The sequence below is a fragment of the Excalfactoria chinensis genome, chromosome 18, assembly GCF_039878825.1.
Source record: "Excalfactoria chinensis isolate bCotChi1 chromosome 18, bCotChi1.hap2, whole genome shotgun sequence".
Taxonomy (NCBI): domain Eukaryota; kingdom Metazoa; phylum Chordata; class Aves; order Galliformes; family Phasianidae; genus Excalfactoria; species Excalfactoria chinensis.
Genome location: NC_092842.1, coordinates 51171 through 70096, shown reverse-complemented (window position 1 = coordinate 70096; position 18926 = coordinate 51171). Strand labels below are relative to the sequence as shown.

General features: G+C 53.9%; 3 protein-coding genes across 8 annotated transcripts; 2 read left to right on the top strand and 1 right to left on the bottom strand.

Moving 5' to 3' along the window:
• The first annotated feature begins 158 nt into the window (after nt 1-158).
• On the top strand, nt 159-10311 carry LOC140260547 (dual specificity testis-specific protein kinase 1-like). Its single transcript, XM_072353024.1, has 9 exons — nt 159-258; nt 2997-3409; nt 3783-3904; nt 4042-4090; nt 4506-4655; nt 5531-5704; nt 5861-5944; nt 6996-7082; nt 7700-10311. Exons 2-9 carry the CDS (start codon nt 3224-3226, stop codon nt 7799-7801), a joined length of 954 nt encoding a protein of 317 aa, XP_072209125.1. The 5' UTR covers nt 159-258; nt 2997-3223; the 3' UTR covers nt 7802-10311.
• Nucleotides 10312-11007: 696 nt separating this feature from the next.
• CFAP119 (cilia and flagella associated protein 119) lies at nt 11008-14654 on the top strand. Of its 6 annotated transcripts, none has more exons than XM_072353071.1 (8): nt 11008-11061; nt 11552-11583; nt 11868-11933; nt 12705-12850; nt 12927-12997; nt 13478-13594; nt 13681-13792; nt 14482-14654. In XM_072353071.1, the coding sequence occupies exons 1-8, from the start codon at nt 11038-11040 to the stop codon at nt 14640-14642; spliced, it is 729 nt and encodes a 242-aa protein (XP_072209172.1). In that variant the 5' UTR covers nt 11008-11037; the 3' UTR covers nt 14643-14654. The 6 variants fall into 6 exon arrangements, with proteins under 6 accessions (XP_072209172.1, XP_072209174.1, XP_072209173.1 ...); XM_072353072.1 differs by lacking the exon at nt 11008-11061 and adding an exon at nt 11069-11443 and having other exon boundaries at nt 13517-13594; XM_072353070.1 differs by lacking the exon at nt 11008-11061 and adding an exon at nt 11069-11443.
• Nucleotides 14649-18801, bottom strand: PRF1 (perforin 1). The gene is made up of 2 exons (XM_072353076.1): nt 17690-18801; nt 14649-16550 (listed from the first exon to the last, which is right to left on the bottom strand). The coding sequence occupies exons 1-2, from the start codon at nt 18220-18222 to the stop codon at nt 15176-15178; spliced, it is 1908 nt and encodes a 635-aa protein (XP_072209177.1). The 5' UTR covers nt 18223-18801; the 3' UTR covers nt 14649-15175.
• Between the last annotated feature and the right edge of the window lie 125 nt (nt 18802-18926).

Here is an 18926-nt window from a genome sequence, read left to right as displayed (position 1 = left end):
AGTGCCGGGTCGTCCCGGTGAAGGGGTCAGTCTCCATGTACCGGTGGGGTCCGACAACAGCGTCCTCGTGAGGCAGACGCGTTGCGAGCAGCGCTGTCTGGTTTTGGGCCGCCGCTGCGCGCTCCTCGTCTCGGGGGTGACCCGCAGCCCCGGCGCGGGGGGAACTTCTCCAGCTCCGGGGGCCACGGAGGGAGGAGCCGCGGGGCGGTGCTGCGGGATGCTCGGTCCGAGGAAGCGGAGGAGCTGCGGGGCGAGCGGGTGAGTGCCGGCCGTCACCCGGCTGCGGGCGGCTGCTGGTTAGTGAAGCCTTGTCGGCTGGCGGCCTCGGGAGGGGACAGAGCTGGTGCTGGGCTCGAGAGCCCGCTTTGTGCGTGGCCCCGGCGGGGCTGAGCTGGGCTGCAGTTCCCCAGCTGCAGCCCCTCCGTGCAGAGCGACGTCTCTGATACTGCACGGAGTTTTAATTTAAAAGCAGGCTGGGGGAAGAAAGCTGGTACAGAGGAAGGCCGTGGGGTTTGGGTTTTCTGGGGCAGCAGCTCTGTTGCTCCTGCTCTGTCTGGTGGTGGCTGAAAGGGCCGCAGGTGATGGATGGATACCTCTGGGCAAGGAGTGAGGTGTCACTGCCGGCACTACCTTGCGATGCCAAATGCGCTGGCAGCTCTGACCTGTGTCAGCGTGGTGTGATGAGTGGGTGAGTCTGGAAAGAGTCTGTGTGCTGTGAGTCTGCCTGGGACGATTTGCCTTCAGTTTTCCTATCTCTTAGCAATATTAAGGTCTTTGCAAACCAGGGCGAGAAAGGTTGGAGCTCACATCTGTGCGGAGCTGGCATTGCCTCAGGACTCAGGCTACTTCACTGTGTTGCTACAAAAACGGTCATCTCCGGTACAAGTTTGTTCTCTTGTTGAGTTTCCATGACCCTCTGCAATGGGTTGGTGCTCCTAGTGTTAGCTGTCTCTGCTGCTGCTTGTAGAGCACAAGAAAGCAGCTTGCTTGCCTTGAGAAATGTGTTCATGTGTTGTAGTACAAATACTACTTGGTTATGGATGGAAAAATTGGTTCAGTTGGGGTCAAGAGCAATTGGGATGTGGGTCTGTGTCAGCTGTCTCTTCACCTGCCTTGTTTCCCCATTTCTGAGGGACAGATGTAGGTAGAGCACAGGGCTCAGGACCTTTCCAAAGCAGTGCCTTGCTTACTTCTGTCACCAAGCCCTTTTCAGATGGCTTTCCACTTGTAGAATGGAGTCACTCCTCACGCGGCTTCGAGTGCAGAGCCCTATTTGTAGCCTCTAAACATACCCTGGACAGGGCACGTGCAGGGTGTTTGGTGGTGGTCCTGTTCAGTGTGTGTAGTGGGAGTCGTGGGACTGGCCTTGTGACTGCTAAGGTGTTATGGAATTTTTTTCTTCCTTCTGCGCTATTTCTGTTTCAAAGGGATCTGTGTGCCTCATCAGTCACCATTTTGCACAGCAAGCTCAATCAAAGCCTTTGCAGCTGGCTGTCCTGGGGAATGTTTTCCTTCGATTTTTGTCACATTTCACTTCCTTCAAACCTCCACAGGCTGGAAGGTTGCAGGACAGCCTGGGTCTGTTGGGATGCTTGGGTGTCCCAGCATCTATAGATGGAGAAATCCCAGAGGATTTTCAAAATACAAGCAGCTGTGCCCATGTAGTGCCCACTCAGACAAGCATGCAGCTTCAGGTGCTCCAAGCCTTGTGGGGATGTGCTCAGCCCTGCTGCTTGTAGCTGGGGAGTCCTGAGAAATACCCGTGTTCCACATTCCCCTCTCCCCTGGCTGCAAAGAAGCCGTGACATAAGTCTTGGCATTTTGGAAGGCCATTTTCTTCCCCTGCCTACTGTGTGTCAGCCCTCATCTGGGGACAAACGCGTTTCTGGGAAGAAAATAAAGGCTGGTATAATGCTCAGGGCATCCTGGCGTGCCGAGGGCATAGTGGGGATTCTTCTGTGGACAAAGGGGCAATTGATGAATTGGGTCATGGCAGGAGGAGATGGTATGTGGGAAAAGCAGGGAACAGAGTGGGCTGTGGAAAGGACACCATTCCTGTGCAGGGGCAGCTCCCTGCAGCCTGCTTGGCTGGAGAGGAGCTGTGCGTGCCTGTGTGGGCAGCCTGCAGGCAGGGAGGGCGAGTTGCTGCCCCCATGCTCCCTTGGCAGCTCTCCCCCTGCATCTTGGCTGCAGGGCTGCGGAGGGTGGGGAGGTTGGTGCAAATGTTGTGGTGCGAGACCTGGGATGGGAGCTCAGAGAGGGCAGAGCTTCAGTGGCTTCAGCTGGAAGCTTTGGAGAGTCACCCTTCTGCCAATTGTTGTCTTCTTAGGTTATGGTCTGAGAGGGGAAAATGCTCAGATGGCTTGTGAGGTACCTAGAAGTAGTACTTGCTCTGGCATCAGCCTCAGAATCCCTTTTTCCACTTCTGTATTTGCCTTCCCTGCGTCTGGGGGAAAGCAATGCAGTGGGGAAGTAGAGGGGAGCACTTTGGAGAGTTCTGAACATGGTCCTAACAAAGGCAGAAAGGGTCTGGGGGGAGAGGGCTGTCAAGATGGTATCAGTGGAGAAGTGAGACAATTTAATAGAAGGATCTGGGGAGTTAGAGACAGATTTGGGATGCACAGAGAGGCAGGGAGTTGCTGGGGCATTTCCCCCTTATGTTATTCTTCAGGTCCTCTATTGGACAGAGGGCACCCACTGAGCCAAGACCCTTTTAAGATGGCATGTTTGGCATGGCACGCTCAGGAGAAGGCCTGTCTGGAGGTCTGCAGTAATGAACGTGGTGTTAGTCAGTGCCGCGTGACCTGCGTTAGGAGCACAGTTCTGATGTGGTGGCTTGTAGCCCAGTGTGAGGTGGTCGGGTCAGGCAGTGTTCCCTGGGTTTTCCGTGGGCTGCGCTGTCAGGCAGTGAAGGCAATGCGTTCTGCCTGTCCTAGATCTGCAGGAAGTATAGGTGAATGTATATTAATGTGGCATCTTTAAATTCTTGTCTGAAGGAGTCTGAACGCAGCCTACCTGAGGCAGGTCTGAGCCCAGAGCGCCTCATCACAGAGATAGTGTCCACGGGCGACGTGTGCGCTGGGGTGCGGCGTGGCACGGCGTCTGCTCTCCCTCCGTCCTTGCGGCTCTGTGCAGCTGCTTCCCAGTGCAGCAGTTGGGTTGGAGCACACGTGCTGCTGTCTGCTCCCTGCGGCACGCGCTGCGTTTCAGCTGCTGCTCCGTGATGTGCGAGGCGGGGCTGCTGGCGCCGGAGCCCTCGGAGGCAGCGCAGCACTATGGCGAGTCGTCGGACACCTGCTGCCACATGGACCGCTGGCAGAGGCTGCGCACGGCCGTCCGGAGGCTGGAGTTCTGGGAAAGCTTCAGTGCCGAACTGGTTGGGAGCGGCTTCTTCTCCAAGGTGTACAAGGTGAGAGCGCTGGGGCAACCTGAGCAGTGAGGCGACTGCTCCGGGGGAGCTCAGAAATGGGGGAGAGCAACTGTGTGTTGCTGCACTGATGTAACTCAGTGTGGGCTGAGAAACTGCTCCAGCCAAAGTGACTCAAATTTTGGCTGAGTGTCCTGGTGTGCTGGGGCAGGAGGGGGCTAGCTGCCCCCAGTCACCATGTCAGGCATTGCAAAGTGGAACTGGCGTGGGAAGGGACAGCACCTTGCACTTGTGCTGGTGGCTGTCTCGAGCTCTGGGCAGCAGGGAAACAGGTGCCAAGGCTTTGGCTGGGAAGGGGTGCAGCTGTCTGGAGGGGATGGCAGACACCTGGAGGCTGACACATGTCCTGCTCCAGGTGACCCAAGCTGCTGCTTGTAAAGTGATGGTGGTGAAGATCTACAAGAACGATGTGGACCAGGAGGTGATAGTGCGTGAGATCAGCCTGCTGCAGAAGCTCTCCCACCCCAACATTGTCAGGTAGGCATGAACTCTGGCCATGGGAGGGGGCGCATATGGGGCTGGAGCTGCCTCAGTGTCTCTGTGGCAGTTCTGTGGGGAGGGACTGAATGGAACCTTGATGGCTTGTTTTCTTTGTTTTGGTCCGTCCTGCTTAGGTACCTTGGGATATGCGTAAAGGATGACAAGCTGTACCCCATTCTGGAGGTAAAATGTTATTGTCTTTAAGTGTGCTTTGGGCAGGCAGGGAGCTGTGAGTGACTCTGGGTGAGCAGGCTGCCTTGGGTAGGCTTCTGTTCCACTCTGCCCCACAGCCTCTCATGGTTGGAGCTGGGCACAGGCACTGTGAGGTTCAGGCAGAGTGTCCATAAAGGGTTTTGTGGTGGCCCAGTACCACCACAGGACCAGGACAGGCCAGTGTGGGGGAGCAGAGGAACAGGATTTGAGGAGCAAGTGTATTGGGATGCAGCCTGGCAGTGCCTTTGAGGTGACTCTGGCAGTGTTGTGAATGAACAGGAAAGCCTGGGGTGGCACGGGGATGCCTTATTTTGTTCCTACGCCTGGGGGGCTCCAGGAGACCCTGCGTCCAGCTACACAGGTGCTGCCTTTTGTCTCTTCACAGTATGTGAATGGGGGCTGCCTGGAGGAGCTCCTGGCCAGCAAAGACATTGCTTTGTCATGGAAAGAGAAAGTGGACTTAGCTTCTGACATCACCAGGGGCATGATCTACCTGCACTCCAAGAACATCTACCACCGAGATCTCAACTCTAAGGTACACAGATGGAAGGGAGCTGTATTAGGGGACCCCACAGAGGCTATGTGGGGCAGTGACCTGGGGACTTCATGTTATGGGTCCTCTGCTGCATGCTAATAGCCCTGTGGACAAGGAAGATTTCTTGGTAAAACCTGCCATGGCGCTGTATTCATTGCTTCCCAAGGAGGAGGCCCCGGCACTGCTGCCCGGAGCTGTGGTGCCCATCCCTGAAGGTTCCCAAAAGCCATGGATGAGCCCTGGGTGGCCTAAGCTGGGGGGCAGCCAGCCCATGGCAGGGGTGGGACAGGGGGCTGTGAGGGCCCTTCCAATTGGAGCCATTCTGTTTGCAGTTTCTGCTGGCTCTCTGGGAGCAGGTGCCAAGGAGTAAAACCCAGGGATCTGAATAGTTTAAGGTCACTTGGATTTTTGAGAAACCTCAAGATAATTCTGTAGAAATTTCTTCAGAAGGCATTATTAGGGATGTACAGTTCGGCACAGTGAGTAGGGCAGTGGCTGTGATTCGCCTGTCTTGGGCTGACTGAGCAAAGCTGATGTGCATGTTTCTAGGTCTCTTTCAGATGGAAGGATGTGGATCACTGTGTCCATATCAAGTGCCTTTGGGAATCTCAGTGCAGATGTGTCAGGATGGGGCAGCACTGAGGGCTGTGTGGTGCCAGGCAGACTGCACTGTGAGGGTGTGGAGTGGGCAGTGAACTGATGGAGGTGGGCTGAGGAACATCTCCTTCCCACTGCTTCTGGCTTTGGGTGTGATCAGCCCAGCCCTGGCCTGCACTGCATGCCCAGGTTGCAACCCATCAGGGCAGCAGGGCTCTGTAGCAGCTGGCCCCTTCCTTGCCACATCCCATGCCATGTCCCTGTGGTTCTCCTTTCAGAACTGCCTCATTCGAGTGACGTCACGTGGCCGCGAGGCACTAGTTGCAGACTTTGGGCTGGCCAGAGAAGTGGTGGAGCTGCCTGTGCAGTATACAGAGAGGAAGCTGTCCCTGGTGGGCTCTGCCTACTGGATGGCTCCTGAGATGCTGCGGGGAGAGCCCTATGACCGGAAGGTATGGCGCTGCTTCCAGCTCCTGGCTCATCAGCACAGCTCCCGCACGAGATGGAGGGCATCCCCTAATGGAGGAACCTGCTGATGTTAGTGCTCCTCTTTCCTGTAGTTTGCATTCTGTGCATGCCTGAGCCCACCTCTCCCACCCTTCTTGCAGGTGGATGTGTTTTCCTTTGGCATTGTGCTCTGTGAAATCCTGGGCAGGATCCCAGCGGATCCCGAAGTACTTCCCAGAACTCAGGTAATAATTCCCACAGCCAAATTTAACAGTATTTTCTCCATGATTCTGGACAGAAGCTTCTCTGTGGGCCATGCAGAGTTGCGTGCGTGTATGTGCGCACACTGAGGTGTCACTCCAGAATTTTAATTGTGAGAAAATCTGATGACAAAATGTTCGTTACACAAATGGAATCATCTGTTTATCAAAATTTTGGTTGCACCAACAAAACGAGAAGCGACTCTTTTGTTTAGAGGTGTTAAGTCCAAATGCTCCACTTGGCTCTGGCATTTCAACATCTACATTGAAGCAGAAAATGAAACACAAGCATCATCAAAGGAGTATGTAGATTGATCTGCAAGTAATGCCTCCTATTTGTTTCCATGGAAACTTAAACAGATACAGTCAGCATAGTAACACGGATAGAACAAATTCTTAGATACAAAACACTGTTTCTCAATGTAGCGGCACCATTAGCTCTGCATTTTTGCCAGTGATAAGAGATGCATACTGCTCTGTACAAACCCACACCAGCTGAGGTAACCACTGTTGCTGTTACCGCTGCTGAAATGCACCACCCACCCCTCACTGTGCTCACATCCACAATTTGGTTTCCATCAGCGATCACAAGTGTCAATGAATGACATCCATTGGCATTTTTTCTGCATAGAGGAATTCAGTGCCATATATTTGCTCTATACGCACTCCCATGTCATGCACCATTCTGCCACACTGCAGAGCTGATAGTTCCCTGGTACCTTTGTGGAGTCATCAGGAAGACAGTTGAGGTGGAGACCCTAAAAACTTTAATACATTAATGTAAAATCATAGAATGGCTTATGTGGGAGGGGACCTAAAAGATCATCTAGATACTTCCCCCTGCCTTTTATCCTGGTGGCTGGGAGGTGAAAGGATGGCATTCCAGCTGAGAGGAGCATAAAACCCAGACAAGGCCCATCTCTGTAAGTGAGGGTTAGGTGGGACATGCTTGAACAGGAGATGAGCCCATTTTCCTGGGGAAGCTCCATCCCCCCTGCCCAGCTGGCTGCTGCCCCACACTCTCCCCTTCCCTCAGGACTATGGCCTGGATGTCACTGCCTTCTGCAGGATGGTCAGTGGATGCCCCCGGCGGGTGCTGGACCTTGCTGCCTGTTGCTGTCGGGTGAGTCCTCCCTGTTCCTCATGAGTAACTCACGAGTGACACAGCAACTGGCTGTGAGCTGCGTGGGTGTTGTACCTCTGACAGACATCCTCTGAAGCGAGGTGTTCTGTGACAGCTTCTGATAGTGTTGCTGGGACTGCTCTGTGCCCAGGTTGGAGCGAGGGTTGGTGCAGCTCTGCCAGGAATGAGCAGCATCAGGGTGGCATAGTGGGGTGACCTGGACTAAGAGGTGCCCCCACCATGTTGCTGGGTTTTCTCTTGTAAGGAATGCATCTTGACCTTCGAAAGGAAAAGGAATGAATCCCAGCTTTGGGAACACCCAGTGGTGCTGGGAGGACTGGGGAGGAGACAACTCCCCCTGCTCCCTCTAGCTTTTCCCTTGATCCTGTTCTGCTCAGGCTGCCTTTGGGCTGAGCAGTTCTCACACCCCACTGGTGTCAGGAGATGTCAGGCCAGCTTTCAGTGTGTGATGCCAGAAAGCTCTTTGTGCACATGCACAAAGTCTGGGCAGTTCTGGCACTGGGTGAGTGCTGTTTGGCCATGGGGGACCTGGGAGGGCTGCTGCACTGTACCCACCTGTCCGGGATGTCCTCTTCAGTTCTTTCTTCTCATTCCAGGTGGAAGCTATTAAGAGGCCATATTTCTCCGATATCCTGGATGAGCTGGAAGATGTTGCAGAGAGCCTGGAGCCCAGGAGGGACAATCCACTTTTGAGTTGAGCTGTGGGCCCCCTGCGAAGCCCAATGGGTAGACTGTAAATGGAAGGTCAGAAGTGAAGAAAGAAGGTGGAGAACAGAACTAAGTGACCCAATGGAGAGGAGACTTAATCAAGGTCTTATCTGAGGCTTTTAACAGATGTAATTCAGACAGCAAACAGCCTTTTTTTTTTTTTTTTTTTTTTTTTTTTTTTTTTTTTTTTCTAGCTTGATAAAAGTAAATGATCCTGGAGGGCAGGTCAGGGACCTGGATTCCCTTTGAGGTTGCTTTCCAAATCCCCTACAGAAATGCAGCCCTCTTGCTTCCCCATGCTCTCCGGGCTTCAGGCCTTCCCCTTCCATGTCTCTTCTGTCCTTGGGGAACCTCTGTGGGGACTGGGATCCCTTTGGAGCAAAGCTGTGGGCTTTGGGGCACGTAGAGAGCCTTGGAGTTGCCTTACACTTCAACGCCTTAAAACCCTCCTTGGGTGGCCTTGCAGGGATGCCTGCATTGTGTAGTGATGCTGGTGGGATCCCCTGACGTGTGCATAGGGCACACCAGCATCTTGTGAGGTTTTGGGGAGGTGTGGGGGAGGTGTGCCTCACCAAGGTGTGAGCCAACCTACCAATATCTCCTCTTAGAACTGGTGCTGTGCTCTGTTCTAGTGCTGCAGCTATCTGGATTTCTTCCCACAGCCCTCTGTCAGGGTCTGGAGGTGGGAGAGATGCACCTCTCATCCTCCCACAGGTACTTGTCTCCAGTTCAGTTGGTTGCCAGGCCTCATTGGGAGGGATGTGTTCTACTTAGGACCAAAGTATCCATGTTTGTCGGTAGGTGTGACAGCTGTATGGTGGTGGAGATGTGTATCTCTTCTTGTAGACTGTAACCTCTTGGAGTAGGGACCCTTTGTGCACCAAAAAGCATTTGTAGATTATATAATGAGGTGTGCAAATAGCATTGTAGACCTATGTGTGGACCTCATCTCGAGCTCTTGGGCAGAATTTGGGGTCACATGTGACCCAGTGCCTCTGCGCCCTGGCACCCACATAAAGGAGCAGTGGTAGTGTGTTGAGACAGAAGTTGTGGTGGAGTGCAGTGTTTTCAGCAGATTCCTGATCATAAGGAACATGAAACGCGCTGAATGGTACCAGGATCATCGGCTCAGCCACTTGTCCAGAACCCTCTATCCCTGGAGCTACCACTGTGCTTCTCTGTGCTATGACAGTTGCGCGCAGGAAACCTGCTCAGCAGAGACACACACCAGCAAACAGCTTCCTGCTGGGAAATGCTGCCAGTGGGAGGAGTAAAGCCTTGGGAAGCAGGAGACCAAGAAGGATGGAAGCTTTTTAACCTGATGGAAGGCAGAGTGCCTGCTTTTCAATTTGGAGTGAAATGGACCGCAAAGGCAGTGGAAACAGCACTGATATACCTTGTGTCTTCAGGGGTAGCCAGCCACCACCAGCACTGCAGCAGCTGGTCCCTCACTGCTGTGGGCTTGCCCCAGACCACCAGCACTGTCCCCAGCACTTGGACATGGTGTGAGGATCATTGCGAACTGGGAACCATCCCTCATGGGCCATCAAGGTCTGCAGGCTGCCCTGGAGGCAGAGGGCAGCAGTTGGATGCAGCTGGTCTGGGTTATGCAGCTCACAGCAGGGAATGACTTTCTGTCGGCTGGCATCTGTATGGCTGTGAGACCGCATCTGCTTGGCATCCTGAAGGCAGCCATAGGTGGATGCAGAGCTGCATTTCTGCTGGGCTTTCTGCCTGCCCCATCCACTCTCTTGGAAGAGATATCCAGACCCATGCTGAGTCTCAGGTGACAAAGGAGATCTTTGCTAGAAGGACCTGTTGTGCTTCTGCTGCCTGGCTCCATGGCCATTTCATCCTGTGCAGAGTGCTGCTGCTGAAGCACAGCACCATCTTCATGCTCTGTCAGTACAGCTAGCAGGATGAAACCTTGGTGAAGACAGGGCACCGTTCGCTGTGAGAAAGTGGTGCTTTGTCTATTATAAATATTATCAGGTATGACTTACATTTCTGTCTTGGAAAATGCAGTGTTCTTTGTATCTACTTAGAACTGTGGTCTGCTTCGTCCTTACAGTTTGTCTGGGGCAGCCTTCGAAAATGCTCATTGGAAATATGCTTTTTCCTTTCATTTTTTGTGAGACACCTTTTACTGCTCCTAAACTACTCACCGTTTCAAGTCTGAATGTCTCTTAGGAGTTTTACCTGTGCAGGTAATTGTTATAGCAACACTCCATTCAGAACCGAACCGGAAAGTTAATGATAAATTGAGACATCAGAAACAGATGTGACATCTGTTTCTGTAAGGCTGCAATGAAATCAGGAGAAAGTATTATAACGTGCTGTATATATGATTATTACATATACCATGATGTTATATACTAAATGTTATTACTGTATATATATTTATGATAATAATTTGAAGTGTTACAAGCTATGAAAATACCTTATCAATCAAACCTTAGAATAATGAATCTAAAAAATAAAAACATACATTACAACATGTATATATGTACATTGTATATTATCTGTAGCATTTTAAGTACATTTGCTAAACAAACTCCTTTATTTACTACATACATGAAGTAAGAGCGGCACTCAGTAATTCGTTAGTTCCTTTCCAAAGGGATTTTACTGTAGTGCAGCCCAGGGCAGTAGCTGAGTCACCATCTATGGAGACAGCTAAAAACCACAGACACGGTGCTTAGGAACATGGTTTAGTGGTAGATTTGGCAGCGCTGTGTAGGCTGGACTTCATGATCTTCAGTTGTAACACGGTCGAAGAGCAATAATGACAGCAGAGCAGCAGGTTCCCAGGCTGCAGAAAATGAGGATTTGCTCATATACAACAGCTGTGGACGCAGGAATGGACGGCAGGACGGAACGGCAGGGACGGCAGGAACAGCAGGCAGAACAGGCAGGGACGGCAGGAACAGCAGGCAGAACAGGCAGGGACGGCAGGCAGGGATGGCAGGGATGGCAGGACGGCTGCGCTCAGCCGCGCGCCCTGATGGACTCGCTCCGGGAAGTGCAATGGAGGACTGAAAGAAGGGTATTGCTAAGAAGTCACTCTCTGATTGGTTAGAATCTCTGCCACCTCGGAAGAAGAACCCCTACCACCGGCTGTAGGGGAGCAGTGAGAGCTTCTCTGATTGGTCATCGCTTTCCGCGCCTTTCAGCAACCCTCCTGCCGAGTGGCTGCCTCCTCTGGTGCGGCGGAGCGGCGGTAGCCATGGCAACGGCGGGGACCAGAGAGGTGGGAGCTCGTGGGGCGGCTCAGGGTGGCGGTGGTCGCGCCCCCGTCTGCAGTGGGCAGGCAGCGCCGCCCTGTGCTGTGTTACGGTGTTGTGTTACGGTGTTACTGTGTTGTGTTACGGTGGCGGCCGTCGTGCGGCCCGCAGGCCGCGGTGAAGGGCTTGAGGTGACGGGCAGTAAGGCCTCGCCAGCGGTTCGGGACCTTCCCGTGTCCCCGGGGTCGGACTGAGGCGGATCTGCTGAGGCCGGAGAGGCCCGGAGCTGGGGACGGCTGCGGCCCCGCTGGCGGTTCGGACGCGTCCTGTGCCTGAGTGCGGGCATGGGAGCGGCCTGCTCGGCGGGGCGGGGCTGTGACAGCGATGGCTGTGCCGGCTGGACTGGAGGTGCCACACACCCATCCCTGTAGTGCTGGGGCTCCCCGTTCCTCGACTCGGGGCTGGGCGTTGGCCTTGGCAGTGGCCGTGCTCACAGCTCCTCTCCTTTTGTTCTAGCCCGACAGCTGTGAAACCGGGATCTGCCTGTGGTGAGTGTGGCCCTGTTCTGAAATAACCACCGTGCGTCTGCTTTACCCTCTTGTCCCCAGCCATGCTCAGGTCTCCTATTCTCGGCTGTCCACAGTTGCCCCTTCCTCCTTTCTGTCCCTTATTCTTCTCGGGACTGTTCAGGTCAGTGGGTTCCCAACTGCGTATCTGGGCACCCACATTCCCAGCTGTCTTCTTTCTCCCTCAGATTCCACTCTCTCTATCTGTCCCCATGTCCCTTGTCCTCTCCTTACTGCCGTTCCCTAGTTTAGCTCTGTCTCTGCAGGACAGACCTGGATGTAGTGGCTGTGGAGCGACTTCAGGCAGCCCCAACCCTGCAGGATCGACGTGTGTAAGTGGGGGGACAGGGCTGTCTGTAGGGATCTGGGACACCTAGGACACTCCAGAGCACCCTGGGCTACCCTGAGTCACTTGAGACACCCAGGAGAAAAAACACCTGGGGGCTCAGCCACCAGAACAAGAACAGGGCACCCTGGAGACACTGTAGAGCCATTCGGGAGCACCTGGGACCCTGTAAGACTCGCTGGGAACACACTAGGACATTGTGGGGATTCCATACACTTGTGGGACAACCCTGAACATACTCTAGGCATGCATGGGACACCTGAAGAATGCCTTTGGGAATCCCTAAAAAAAAAAACAGGCCCGAGACCACTAAGACAACTCTGGTACCTCACCTCAGGATAGCCAGGGATGTCACTTGGTTAACTCCATTCACTGTTATATTCCTGTAGTCTTCCTCTCATCCATGTGGTATTCTGGTTCTCTGTCAGTCCCAGTGTCTCATTCAAGACAACTTAGAACCCAGTCCTGGGTGAATATGTCCCTTCCTAAGATGGTCCTGTATCTCTCACCAGTGCTGTTCTCCCTCTCAGCCCTCTAAGTGTCCATGTTTTCCCCATAAGCTGTTACCACTGTATCCTACCTCTCAGTGTTTCAGTGTATCTCTGTTACTCTCCTTGAAAGTGCCCACATTGCATCTCTGAACGATGTTCTGGTCCCTTTTGGTTTCCCTGCTGTGTTGTCCCTGGTTGTCCCTTCCATGTCCATTTTCCCCGTGGTGTCCCTGTCGGGCCCTCTAATGGTATGCTTGTTCTTCCAGTGTACTGGCTGAGGTCCTGCCAGGTCCCCCTGTCCTTCTGGATGCCTATGAGGCAGCTGTGGAACTGGGCCAGGAGTTAGAGCTGTCCCCAGTGCCACTCTCTGCCCTGCTGGCCATTGTGCGCTGTGCCATCTCCATGTGCACCCGTGAGTGCAGAGCCAGGAGGGGGTGGCAGGGGACACAGAACTGCAAAGGTCTCACCACTGACTGCCCCAACCCCAGAGACACCCCTGCCTGATGTGGAGGAGTGCTATGCCTACTTCAGCGAGCTGCTGCTGTGCCATGCTGTGCACGTGAGTCTTCACCCCTCATACACTTATTGGCCCCTAGGTGCTCCTTGCACCCCTGCATGCTCAGTGGTACCAGTGTGCTCCCTGTGCACTCCCCAGCATCCTCACAGCAACCTAAATATGTTTCATGGAGTTATTAAGTTATTGACACTGGCACACTCCATCTGTGCTTACTGAAGCCTGCATGGTCTTCACATCTTGTAGGGTTTCCTGTGCTCCTTGCGTACTTTCCATATACTTACTTATGTCCCCAGCATTCCTGGTATTTCTGTTGGTGCCTTCATGTTCTACAAACTTTTGCCTTGTACTTGATTGAGCCAGCACGCTCTTGCACACTTCCTGCAGCCTCACCAGAACCTGCATGTTCCTTGTGCTCTATACCCTCAGACTCCTGACACCCTCCCCTTCTTTCCCACACCCTCTGCATGCTTCTCAGCCACTGACTTTCTCTTGCCTGCTGCTACCATGGTGCCATCGCTGTAGCATCCTCCAGTCAGTGTGGCTGTATTTGGGCTGACCCAGGTTGCCTGCATCGCAGATCACCTCTTTGGAACTGTCCTTCGGCATGCCAAGCTTTATGCCTATGTCCTTACACCTCAGGTGAGCTCAACACTGTTGAAAGTAAATGGGCAATGGAGGTGAGGTCTGCCCTGATTCTGCTGCCTGTCTTCTGTCCCTGTGCCCAGGCTTGCCTTGATTTGACCCTGGTTTATGTGGATAGCCCCGAACATGGCCCAGAGGGAGAGGTGCCTACCACTCTCCCCGAGGAAGAAGGAGAGACTGGGAATCCCGACACAGGTGGTATCCCCCTGGCTGAGGGTTTATGAGAGATTTTAAGTATAGGGAAGTACAGGGTAATGAAAGGGACCGTAGAGTAAGTGGAGGAGTACCCTCATATCTGGGATATACCCTAGGGTCTCAGGAGGCTGGAAGATCATGGTCAGGGCATTGGGTTCCTGGGGGCACACAGTGGTCTGGTGGGATTAAAGGGGCACCTTGTGGTTATGATTACAGTGAGGGCCTTGTGAAGCACCACAGCATGCAGAAGGATCAAAGGGAGTCCTTAGGGTTGTGAGGTTCTGGGTGAAATCTGGAAGGCAGACCTAGACCATGGGTGGCCTTGGGAACTCCCAAGAGCAGCCTATACATTGCTTCATTCCCATGGTTCTTCTGTGGCTTTTTTTGTCCATCAGCAGCTTTGTCTTGAACCCTGTCTTCTCCATGTCTTGCTGTGTTCCTGGTGACACATGTCCCTTGTGTTCCTAGTCTCTGCTGTGCCCTGTGCCAGGTTCTTAATCTGTCCCTCCTGCCCTGTGCTCCCAAGCACTTCCTTGCCACTGGTATCAAGCTGTAGCTTCTGTCACGCTCTGTGCCTTGTTTGCATGTACTCCCAGCTTTAGTGTCTGACCTCTGCTCACTCATATCCCCTCCATCTTCCCACGTCCCCTGTGGCCCCATACCTAATGCCGCTGTATGTCTGTTCCTAGAGCCTCTGTTCCAGGAGGCAGCAGTACCTGAGCTAGTGCAGATTCCTGCAGAGGTGTATTTGAGTAAAGAGGATGTCTCTGGGTCCCTCCCAGCCTCTCCTAGGAGCAAGAAACACCTTAGAAGACCTCAGGGATCCGGCCAAGGAAATAAAAGACGTTAGGCTGTGCCAGTATCTCTGTAGTCTCTGGAACCCACTGTTTGTGCATTGCTTATTTGATGTGTTTTTGTGTTGTTGCACAAACAGAAATGTCTGCAGAACTGGCACGAAGAACTACACACATCAGTATAGGTTAGGGGATGACCTGCTGGAGAGGAGCTCTGCAGCAAAGGACGTGGGTGTTCTGGTGCCCAGCAGGTGATCATGAGTCAGCATTATGTGTTGGTGACCAAGAAAGGTTACAGTAGAGAGGCTGATAGCCCATGTAACTCTGTAGGGTCCCATAGCACCATAGAGCCCTATAGTGCCCCATGGAGACCCATAACATACCCCGAGAAACCAGACCAAGTCAGAGGGGATGCTGCAGCAAAAAGCATTTAATCCTACCCATAGCTGTGGGGATGAGGGAAATGTATAGGTCCCACGGATTACACTATACTGGAGATGGGGGAAACCAGAACTTGCAGGGCAGGATCTGGGGCTGGAGGACCAAAGGCCTTCGTGTGTGACTCCACCATCAAGATGAAGGGTGGATGTTATGGGGCTGGAGGAGCTGCCCCATAGTGCAGAAATGGAATCTGCGGATCTGGATCCTTCTTGAGACCCACTGATAGATTCCAAGGGTTGAATGATGGATTTTGGAGACTTGGTAACGGATTTTGGTGGTCCTCATCCTCAACCATTTTCCAGTTGTCCTCAGAAACCCCCAATACCTCCCCAAAATTCTCCCCCTCACCCTCTTCGTCCTCCTCTCCCTCCTCGTGCTGTGGCCATGCCACAGGACCACCACCTCCAGACTTCGGTGGCCACTGTGACAACCTATAGAGCCCACCCTGACTTTTTGGGGGCTGTGGAATGTACTCTGAACACTGAGAACCCCCCAGACTTGGCCCACACGTTGCGCTGTAGCTGAGCTTCAGGTGACCACCTCCCGGAAAACACACAACGTTGCGTTGTTGTCTGCCTGTGGCCTGCACCGGTAATTCGCACACCCCTAAGCGGTGGTCATTCCACCCGTTATCCTGATCCCACACCTCCACCTTCATCTTCTGGTGCGGGTGTAGTATCACCCACCCCAAATCAAACCGTGCACCCCACTTGGGCTGATTGTTGTTCCACACTGTTGCTGTCCGTACACGGTGACCATTGAAGTACAATAGCACATATGCATCAGTTGCAGTGAAAATGTCACCGCGCCACCCGCTGCCCTCCAACACTGTCACTGTCACCTGCGCCATCCCGCGGTGTTTGGAACAGCAGTCGGCACTGACCACCTTGTTAGCTGCACACCCGCACTGGCACAACCCAACCGTACCATGACCGGCACACTGCTGGCTGCAGTTCGCCCTCAGCGCTCTCCATGCGATGTAGTGACCAATGGCCGCCTTCAGTGCTGCCCGGCGCGGATCCTGGCGGGGCAGCACGGTGTGCAGGGGCCTGACGTTAGAGGCGACCAACCCAGGCAGGCGCTGCAGGGAGCTCAACCACTTGGCGTAGTTCTCCGGTGCACCGTAGAGGAGGTCGCCATGTTGCTCACCACCTTCCACCTCCACCATCCTCTCATTGAAGAGTTGATTGAAGGCACTGTGGGCGCTATTGCTTGATCTGGCTTTGCGGCATGCGCTGGACATGGCGCTGAGCGTGACTGACTTCACGTTGGCGGTCATTTCTGCACCCAAACAATCAGCCACTTCTTGGGTGCCGGCGCCCATCATGGCGGCGCGGCACAGACGGATGGCGGTGATGGAGCGGAGGAGTCCGCCCAGCTGGGCTGAGTGGATGTAGTGGGTGCCGTACGCAGCCAAAAGATCAGCATAATCTGGGGCAGTGGTGGGGGTGAAGTGGGGTGGGAGGGATCGAACAGCGTGGAGGAAGTGGGGTGATAGTCTGGGTTTGTGTGAAGCTGCGATCCTGTGGGGGGGGGAGAGAGAGAAAAAGTCATCGGGGCTCTACAGAGCCTTTGGGGTTAATGGGGATTTACGGGGCAGTTATGGGGTGATTGAAGTGTCTATGGGATAATTGGTGTCTGTGGCCTCTATAGTGTCTATGGGGGTGATTGAGGGGTCTATGGGGTGTTGGAGGAAAGCTGTGGAGTGACTGGACATGGTGGATTTTATGGGGTCTGTGGAGTGACTATGGGGTTCTGGAGGAGGGTCTATGAGGAGCCTATGGGGTGTTTGAGCCATGTGTGGTGTGACTGGGATCTATGGAGTGTCTATGGAGGTCATTTCTGCATCCCAAAAATCAGCCACTTCTTGGGTGTCAGTGCGGTGTGGCAAAGTGGATGGTGATGATGAAATGTAAGACACTCTGTAGATGGGGTAATTGAAGGGGTCTGTGGGGGAATTCTATAGGATTCTGTGGAATGTCCCCGGGGTGTCTATGGGGCAGTCTGAGAGTCTCTGGGGAGGCTACCAGGGTTATTGGGCGGGTTCTGTGGGGTGTCTGTGAAGTACCAGTGGGGGGGTATGGACTGCCTATGTGATGATTACAAGAGTCTATGGAGTGATTGGGAGAGTCAGTGGGGGGGGGGGGGGGGTCTTGGGGTGCTGGAGGGGTCTGAGATGATTGTGTGGAATATGGGATTTTTTAGGGGAGTTTGGGGTGCTGTGCAGGTGTTGGAGGAGTGTGTGGGGGTCCGTGGGGTGGAGGTAGAGGGATGGAAGAGATAGAGGAGAAGGAGGAGAGATAGAGAACATGGAGGAGGGGGTAGAGAGGGAAATGATGATGAGGGAGATGGGGAAAAGACGGAGAACAAGAAAGACAAGGGGGAGACGGAGGAGAGGGAACAATGGTGGAGGTGATGGAGAAGAAGGAAGACATGGAGGATGAGGAGCTGGAGGAAAGGAGAAAGAAGAGAGATGGAGATGGAGGAGAAAGAAGGACAAGGGGGAGATGGAGGAGAAATGGAAGACAAGGAGCATGGGGAGGACATGGTGGAGAGAGAGGAGAAGGAGGAGAACTGGAAGAGAAATGGAAGAGCAGGGGAAGATGGAGGAGGAGAGGAGATGGAGAAGCAGGGAGAAGGGATCAGGGAGCTGAATACCTACCAGTAATGCACGCAGCGCAGCTCAGTGCTGGCGTATGAGTAGCGGTCCTCCTGTTCCTTCTGCATCCCGAATTCTGCCACCCGTGAGTGGGACCCAGCCATGGCCAGGGTGACCCCCGCCCCCGGGCTGAGGGCCGCCCCCAGCCCCACTTTCCAATTCTGCGCCATCTTCTCTGTCTGAGCCACCAGATTCTTCATGGATTGGCTGCCAGTGGCCAGCAAGGACCTCTGCTGGCACTTGCTCCCTGCTCGCCACTTGCTGATGCCAGTGTAGAGGAGGAGGGACCGTCCTTTGTGGAGAGGGTCCACGCAGACAGTGCAGTGCCTGCTGCTGGGTTTGGTGATGGCCAACACTTGTCCCTCAGTGAGGGACATGGTGGTGACATCCAGACCTGAACCCAGAATGTTGGTGCCAGGGACGGGGGGAACGTGGCAGGATTTGCCGACGGCACGGTGGCAATGGGAGCAGATGGTGGGGAGATGGTTGAAGAGGAGGAGGATGGAGAAGGCAAGGCAGTGGGGGGTGGTCTTCATGGTGATCAGCTGCAGGGGAATGGAAATGTGGTGAGATCATGGGGGTGTGGGCATGGAGAGAGTGGGGGAGGTGAGGATACAGGGATATGGGAACACAGGGACTTGGGAATATGAGGCTATGGAGACAGGAACATAGGGACAGTGACATGGAGATGTGGACATGGGTCCATAGGAACACGGGGACATAGGGACATAGTGACAAAGGGTTGTGGGCAGATGGGTACATGGAGATGTGGGGAAACAGGGACATGGGACATCAGGATATAGGGCTATAGGGACATGGGGATACAGGGAGATGTGGACACTGGGATATAGGGACACAGAAACATAAGTATATGGGGACAAGGGGACGTAGGAACATGGGGACACTGGCACTCACCTGTCCTCCACGCTGTGTCCTGAGCTGTGGGGTGTGTTCCAACACCTCCTACCCCCACATCCCCACCCCCACCGTCACCCTTCACATGTCACCGCTCCACAAGTTGGGGGTGATACTTCCTGTCCCCTCTAAAAAAAAGTTATATGTGAGGTTCCCAGCAGCAATGAGTCACCCTGAGGGGGAGTGACATGCACATCACCTCCTAGCCATGGTGATACAGGATGTGGGTCACAGCATGGGGGGTGACAACGGGGCTGGTGCAAAGTGCATTTTTGGAGGGGGACAATTGGGACACTGTATGCAATGGGGACAATGGGGACACTGG